This window comes from Coffea arabica, chromosome 4c, assembly GCF_036785885.1.
Source record: "Coffea arabica cultivar ET-39 chromosome 4c, Coffea Arabica ET-39 HiFi, whole genome shotgun sequence".
In the NCBI taxonomy this organism is placed as follows: Eukaryota; Viridiplantae; Streptophyta; class Magnoliopsida; order Gentianales; family Rubiaceae; genus Coffea; species Coffea arabica.
The window spans coordinates 8,741,754-8,749,838 of record NC_092316.1 but is presented as its reverse complement, the minus strand read 5'-3'; the positions used below and the strand labels follow the sequence as shown (position 1 = coordinate 8,749,838).

Sequence of the window (8,085 nt, the reverse complement as noted above, 5' to 3'; positions counted from 1 at the left end):
AGGTAATTGCATTCACTTTGGTATATATATAGGAACAATTTCTATTCTTTTGACCAAACTTGAATTAATGTATCATGAATGATAGAAGCACAAAAACAGGAAATACAACTAGGTTGCCTACTGAAAACAATTCTATCGAATTTTTCATGAGCTATCTTCCATTTGCAACTTGTTTCGATCTGTCCCTTAACTCAAGTTCTAAGAGTAACAGTTGAAGACATGCAATTTGGAGCATATGGGTCTTTGGTTCCCTTTCTTGCGTTGTAATCTACTTTTTTTTTTTTTGGGAGATTATTACGAATTCGTTTAATCCCCTTCATATTGCAGTGGAAATTTTGCTCCTCTTAATTTATTCTTACCAAAAGAAAAAATGAAACTAAAATTTTTAGTTATAAATCTTAAGACTCTAGTGTCAAGATCAAATTTATTCTCCGTATTATATGGATCAGTTTTTCTTTCCTGTTCAAGGATATGTTGCACGAAATTGAATAAATGCAAGTAAATTTCTAATGTTTGGTACATTTGAACACTTTCAAAGCACCTCATACCTTTTCATAGAACTCTCAATTATTCTCAAAAAGTACAAACAAATATATTATGTATCCAACAATTTACATACGTTTCAAGAAAGGACCTGTATATGGGTTCCAATAGTGGAAGACACGACCAAATAGGGAAAAATGAAGAAACAAAAAAGGAACCTAAGACGGTATAAAGAAAAGCAAAAGCAATCGTTGTAGATCCATCCTATGGATTTGGCTTGAAAATCAAATGATAAGGCGATGTTGTTTGTACTGCCATACTGATCTTGCTCGGACTATCTCTGCCTGATCAGCTTCCATGCGAAGCAAATGCGTGCATTCCCAACCTTTCTTATCATTCTTTACCACCAATTTTGAGCTGCCTTCTTGATCATCTTTTCCGTCTGGTTTCATACTTGTTAGGGACTCGAGAACATTGGATTGCGTGCATTCACGTCTATATTCTAATGTCATGCTTGTGAGATTATAGTCCTCTAAGATATTGATGGGCACGCTCTGCAGGAAAAAAAATGGAAGAAACATTAAAAATAGATCATCTTGGTTGGTTAAATATACATGTTTGAGCTCTTCCAAAATTCTATGTCCAAGTGGAAAATGAATGGCTAATGCCTCGTTTGGATTGTAATTTTCGCAGGCGGGAAATTTTTTTCCAATCACATTTCAAGAAAGAAAAATATTACAATATTATTTGTGCACAAAAAGTGCAATCCGAAGGGGCTAAAGTTTTTAAGAATATTTACATTTGAAGAGCAACTTGAGTGAATATGAAGTGGGGAAATTTTAAGGATTGACCATACCTCCAAAATCCATCCTATGTATTTGACATTATTGACGTGCTGGTTAGCATCCATGTCATTCCATCGAGGCTGGATCATGAAAATTAGGAAAACTTATTAAAACATGGCAAAAATTTAGCAGTAAGATACAGTAAAAGAGCAAGACAATCCTCATCTCAGAGTACCTAAACAACACTTACAGCTAGACCTGATCGGATTCTTTCTGCTGTTTCATCAGTCAATTTTTCGATCTTTTCGCTATCGGTATCTTCTGTGGATATTGAAACTCTGTTCAAGTAAAAGGGCTGGACTTCTTCTCTTACTTCATCTGGGATTTTACATAACCTTCTTGTTTCTCTGTTCATTATCACCCATGTGCTGCAGTATTGATATGAATCGAATATTCAGACAATTTATAGGTGCCAGAAGAAAAAAGAGAGTACATAATTGGAAAAATGGTGAACCAATTATTAATCTTGAAGATTGATCACCTTGTTGCCCTTGTTATAATCTTTTGGGTGTTGTAGTCTCGAATTACCCAGTCTCGACGCATTCCATTCTTACCTGCTGCAGCTACCCAAGTATCAATCTCAACAACATCGCCCCTGCAACAATATTAGGCTTCTCAATCAGTTTTATCACTTTATTGCTTGTCCCAATTAATATTTTGATTAGTATGGAATTGAGATGACAATCAAACACTAAGGGAGCTAATGACTTAATTACAAGGTTTCACACACACACATACACATATTGCAATATGATTTCAGTGGATAGATGGTGAAAAAATTACCAGGAGCTATATTTCTCGACTTGGATATGAATGCGAGTGACCACCCAAATGAGTTTCCGGAGGCTCATCTCACGAGTTGCACCAAAACCATTTCCAGACACACCAGAGCTTGTTACATGATTCAGAGCTGTCTCCTACATTCATTTTTTAACACAGCCATATAATTAAGATAACTTTTAAGTACTCCAAATTTGTTGTTGGAACTTGGAAGAGACTAATGCGTTCATTTTGCACTGCCATTTTATCTTGGCTAACGAATAGCAAATTGTTGAAAACAAATTGTCCGCTCTGAAAATTCTAATACTTCTTTGTTTTCTAATCCTGCATACATGCCATCCATGATTAGTTTCTAATTCACAAGCACTAGTGTCTCACGAGTCTATTAATTATGAAATCAACTTCAGAAAATGCCTTTAAAGACCTTGAGGTGGTGATATGCAAGTTACGTGTTATAACACAAGAATATATAACAAGCTTCTATTTGGAAGGATCAGCAAATATGTTGTTACATATGGAGGAAACTTTCTTTTATTCATCAAAATTTGTGATGTACAGATGATTCGGAGAAACTTGATTTACCAAAGAAGATTATCTTTTATTCGATCTTCTGGAAATTGTTTAAAGAAAACGTAGAAAAGATAAAGAACCAACCTGAAGAAGATTCATAATGGTTTCCATGGTCGCAGTCTTCTCTGGTCCAATTTCGTAGGACCTGATAATAAACGACTGTCTATACACAAACCTGTCTTCAACGAATCTTCCAAGAAGATACTCATGATTTGGCTCCTCATTGCTATTTTCTTTCACCGATGGACGCTGTTCTTGTGCAAAAGATGGTATCCCATCAACATAAATCCCATTTACTTTGTTTCCATTAATTGTTTGAACATTTCTTGGAGGGCCTGTTGTTGCATTCACCCTCAAAAAGCGCCTAAGATTTCGACCATGGGACCTCGAATTGCCCACGAATTTTGCTACTGGGATGCCCACATTGTCATGATTCTTGATCACCTCTGGCCTGATCAGGCAAGGATAATTCAGACAAACATGCTTTATCAAGGCCATGATAGCTAATTTGCTGTCATTAATTCCAAGTTTAGAGAAATAACTTATTGTACTTGCAATGAACAAAATCCAAAGAATGTTTATCAAATGCTAATGTAGTAGCTTCTGGCGAATTATGTATCTTGGAAATGACAATATAGTTTAAGATTTGTTAGGTACATCTACTTGTAGAAAGAATCAAAACTTTCTTGAAACTAAAAGGGATTGACCAAATTGAATTAATGGAGCATTGGTCTGGATTTTGTCGCTCAACTACTTTTATTGGGTGGGGAAGAAAGTAACGACTTCTTCTTCATCATCAACTTGCACGCAAAAATAGAATGAGACGTGTGGTTTAGTTAGTTTACAATATTGCGTGGTGAATAGTCTATTTCCAATTGCATCATACGACCAGATTTGGTGAATTTTAGATAAGTGGATAGAGGATATATACTTCAAAAGTTGCCGGCTTTTGAAGTGTCTTCGCAGAGTCCATTTATCGAAACACTCATACAAAAAACTGTGAGTTATGAAAGGGATAGAGGATATATTTACCATCTCAGTTTATTTCTTGTGTGGTTTTTTGGCTGGAAACATGGACGGCCTCGGCATTGTTTCTCATGTTTGTGTCTGAGAGTAAATGTGTAACAAGAAGGAAATGTGCGTGTCACAGAAGAAATTTGGAAATGGCCTAAAAGCAGCGAAAAAAAAAAACACTTTCTCATTGTAAAACTGAAAAAGTAAATACTCTCTTCAAATGAAGAACATAAAAGAGGATTACAACAGCCTCTCAAACTGAACCAATAGTTGGCTTCTTTTTTTTCTTTTTTTTTTTTACCTGAAGATATGATGTTTCACTAGGATAATTCTTTATTTCCATTCGATAATCCTGGTATGGAATTATCATAATTAAGGGAATTGAAAGAAACCATTACTCGAGAAAGAACAAAACAATTGACTACTAAAATAAAAATCAAATAATACATTTATCCAGCTAAATAGTAGATTATAGGCTGAGTTCCTTTTTCTTTTGATAAAAGTAAATTCCATTAACAAATTGCCGCAAAATCATCCAGTGATTTGATCTATATTACTGCTTTAATGGCAGGTTAAACATGTACTAGAAACTACATATCTGCAATTTAACATATTCAATAGGTTCGAAAATTGTAAATAAATCTGAAAAATACAATAAATTTCAAAGTTGTCCAGCATGATTATAGGGTGAATTATCATACAAGTCGTAATTTCTTTCTAGGAAATTTTTGGAATATTCCCTTGATACAACTCCCAGTTATCTATTTACCTCATATAAAACACATTGGTACAAAATATATATATATATATATATATATATATATATATGTATATATTCCTATTTGCCTCATATAAAACACATTGGTACAATATATAATAGGATCTAAGTTTTACTACTTTTTTTTTCCTGCTTTTTTGGAGATAGCACTAAGTATTATTTCTTCCATGATTCTCACAGATTAACAGTATAACCTTTATGATTATAGATGACATTATTTTTTGTTAGAAAACAAAAGCTTAACATGAAACGCACTTAAATGACCATTTATTAATTCTAAATCAATCGCACACAGAAACCATATTGGATAAATGTAGATTTAAAAAAAAATGAAATTAAACAGTACGAATTTTACACCAGAATCGTACCCAAGATTTTATTCTTGGACCCACGTTCTGGATTTCCCTGTTAATTTGGAGCAAGGTTTTCTTTAGCTCAATGGTAGCCCAAAGAAAGAGGCCAACATCACTCAAGCTCGGATCAATTAACACCACATTGTTTATACCTAGTCTGGGCCTGAATGCTGATATCACGCTGTCCGGTAATTTTTTTCTTTTTCTTTTTTGGTCTTTTCTCCACTCTTCGAAAAGCACCACAAATTTTATCAAAAAAAAAAAAGGTACCACAATTAACCAATTTTATAGCAAATTGGCTCAATCTATGTTAAAATAAAGTAATGTCAAAATAAAGTTCGTCTCAAGTTCGTGATGAAAGTGTTTGTATTGTAATTTTCTACTAAAAATTTTTTATGTTTTTCTTAAATATATTTTTCAATCATTTTTTTACTTAATATACATCAAATCACTACAATACATTTTTTTTTATAAAAATTTTAAAAAATAACAATCCAAAAAGAACTGTATTTCATGCACAATATAGTTAAACAAGTATTACATATTTGCTTCTTAAATTTTACCTCTCCCTTATTGAGGGGAAAAGAAAAAAGAAACATTACATCTTGCAAACAGAAGAAAGGGCTAGTTTTTTCCATTTCGGCTGACATTGTCTTAGCCCAATTTCTCTTGGGCCTAAATCTTAAGCACAAGATTATCTCAGGCCTATGTCGCGAATTTTGAGCCTGTACTTACTCACTAGTCACTACTCAGCATTTGTTGGAAAAAATTAATGAAGACAACAAAACCAGAAATAAATGGGTCGTATTAGATCTATGACCAAGTAAAGTGAAGAGATGGTTCCAGTCTCCAGCAAAAGCTAAGCAGAATTGTCCTTGTCAGGCTCTCTATCGCTAAAATGGACAACTAATAAACCCCGTTGAAGCTAGTCAACTGATCAAGATTTAAAATGTGAGCAGATCAGACAGATCATACCACTTTAGACTTGAAATAAAATTAAAAATTTGGTTCACAATTACATCAAGGTAGGGTCTTGAGCAGTCTAATTCACATTTTATGGGAAACAAATAATATTTTGCTTGCATCTGCAAATACATTTTTCAATCAATCTTTTTGTATTATCAATTACTTTTTTTATTTCACGTACATCATATCATAAAAGTAATATGGTAATTATTTCAAATAATACTCTAATTTTTATTCAACTTGATTTACAACCAGATTGGCCTCAAGACGCCTAAACAAAGAAAGAACAAATAAAAGCATAAAGCTCAGTGGCTACCACCTCTCCTGGTGGGGTGGGAGGTCAGGGGTAATTGTCTGCCCCTCATGGGCAATTCGGTTGGTCTCAACAAGTCTTCTTAAGAACTGGTGTCCAGTGCCCGCAAGGGTTTGAATTCTGTGATTATCGTGTTCGGGAGGATGAGGCCTCTCCTCCGGAGTCGGAGTTGGATTAATCGGGCCCCATAAGAGTTGATTCGGATACCCACTCCGTCATCCAAAAAAAAAAAAAAGACATAAAGTGATTGATGGGAAAATTAACTACTGCAATGGAAGAAACTTCTACTCGTACAACAAAAAAAAAGCAAACAAATAATAGAAAAATTTTAAAAATAAATAAATAAAGCCACCGGCCCATGATCTGTTTATCTGGTTTCGCAACATGATTCCACGTGTAACCGACCCTATTCATCAAAATTCATGAACACGTGGCTTCTGCCTGGGGACAAGGAGAAAGCGTGGCAGCAAAAGTGCTTATTACAAGATGTGAAAGAAAGAAACAGATAAGTGAAAGATAAACAGTACGATAAAGAATCATTCGTGTCACTGATCGAAAATTCTTGAAAGAAGTTGGCATCGGAGGGGAGGAGCAGGTCCTCCCTTCAGATCAGAGAATTTAGAGTGCTGTTTAAGGCTTGCTAGCTAGTTTGCCTCTGTAAATCTCATTTTGTAACTTTATCTTGTTCTTTTAAATTATTATGTGCAGTATAAATCTATTCAAACTTAGGGTAATCCCACTTAATTTTGTTGTGAACTAGCACTAATTAAGCGATGGAGTGTGCACATTTGGTTGTTTTCACAAAAGTTGATATGATAAACAACATTGAGGCCTCAGTTGGGATTACGATGTGTTTACAAAAAAAAAAAAAAGGTTTAAGTATAATTGGATGGTTAGCATGGAAGCTACTTACAGGCGTGTTGATAAAATTGAAGTTTGAAATTTGAAATATGAAGTGTGAATCTATTAAATTACTAAATTATTAAGTATTAAATCTGATTCATTTAAGTGTATATCACATTAAGTAGTAATAAGTAAATAACATATTATTTATTTCTAGGAGCAAGCTTTGCTTAAAAAAAATTTAGCATTACTTAATTAATTCAAATATTCTATTTTTCATTATCAAACACATTTAATTATATTAAAATATGAATCTATTAATTAATTTAAAGTATTAAATTGGATTATCAAATAAGACCTACGTAACTCATTACTTGGTGCGGTAGGAAACGAATACCTGATTATGTAGAACAGAAGAAAGAGGCTTCAACCTCTTTATACAAGCATTACTCTGTAAAGATTCTCTCATTCAACGAAATGAAATCTCAGTTTTTTTTTTTTTTGGGTAATAAAAGAAAGCATTAAATATCTTTTCTTTGTTAACTTTTTTATTTGAGCGAATTTCAATTCTTACAAAGAAAAGGCAAAAGATTTGAGAGTCCAATATCTGATTTTTTTTTTATCAGTTAAACTCGATTTGAAGGCATTAAATATCTTTTGGGATGTACAAAATTAATTTTTTTTCACATCAACGTAATAAAATGAATGCGAAACTTAATTGAGAAAATTCTTTCTTTATCTGTAATGCACAAATTATTATGAGGAGTTCGAGTCGGACAAGTGAAAAATCACCCTTTGATCTAGGGGTGGCAATTTTCGACACGACCTGAAAACACGACACGAACCTAACACGAAATTAATGGGTTTGGGTTGAGGTTTTGGGAATTCGGGTCAGAATCGGGTTGGACCCGATGAACCCGAAAAGAAAACAGGTCGATTTCGGGTCAACCCGTGGTGACCTGATATGACCCGATATGACCCGTTTACGAATTAAAAATAATTTAATAAATATAAAAATAATTTTATCTAACTAACCTAAGTTATTCTTTTTTTCAAAGGCATTAATTACTTAATCATAAATGAATTTATTTAATTTGTGTGAAGTTGAAATTATTATATTTGGACAAATAATATATTATA

General features: G+C 33.4%; 1 protein-coding gene across 1 annotated transcript; it reads right to left on the bottom strand.

Moving 5' to 3' along the window:
- Nucleotides 1-521: 521 nt before the first annotated feature.
- Nucleotides 522-3,311, bottom strand: LOC113738897 (palmitoyl-acyl carrier protein thioesterase, chloroplastic-like). The gene is made up of 6 exons (XM_072045903.1): nucleotides 2,763-3,311; nucleotides 2,112-2,245; nucleotides 1,810-1,923; nucleotides 1,519-1,696; nucleotides 1,340-1,408; nucleotides 522-1,037 (listed from the first exon to the last, which is right to left on the bottom strand). The coding sequence occupies exons 1-6, from the start codon at nucleotides 3,174-3,176 to the stop codon at nucleotides 768-770; spliced, it is 1,179 nt and encodes a 392-aa protein (XP_071902004.1). The 5' UTR covers nucleotides 3,177-3,311; the 3' UTR covers nucleotides 522-767.
- Nucleotides 3,312-8,085: the final 4,774 nt, after the last annotated feature.

Coding starts and splice junctions, on each gene's coding strand:
- LOC113738897 (XM_072045903.1), bottom strand. CDS start 3,176: ATGGCCTTGATAAAGCATGTTTGTCTGAATTATCCTTGCCTGATCAGG. Junction 1,924..2,111: donor GTCGAGAAATATAGCTCCTG/GTAATTTTTTCA, acceptor ATATTGTTGCAG/GGGCGATGTTGTTGAGATTG. Junction 1,409..1,518: donor GAATCCGATCAGGTCTAGCT/GTAAGTGTTGTT, acceptor TTCATGATCCAG/CCTCGATGGAATGACATGGA.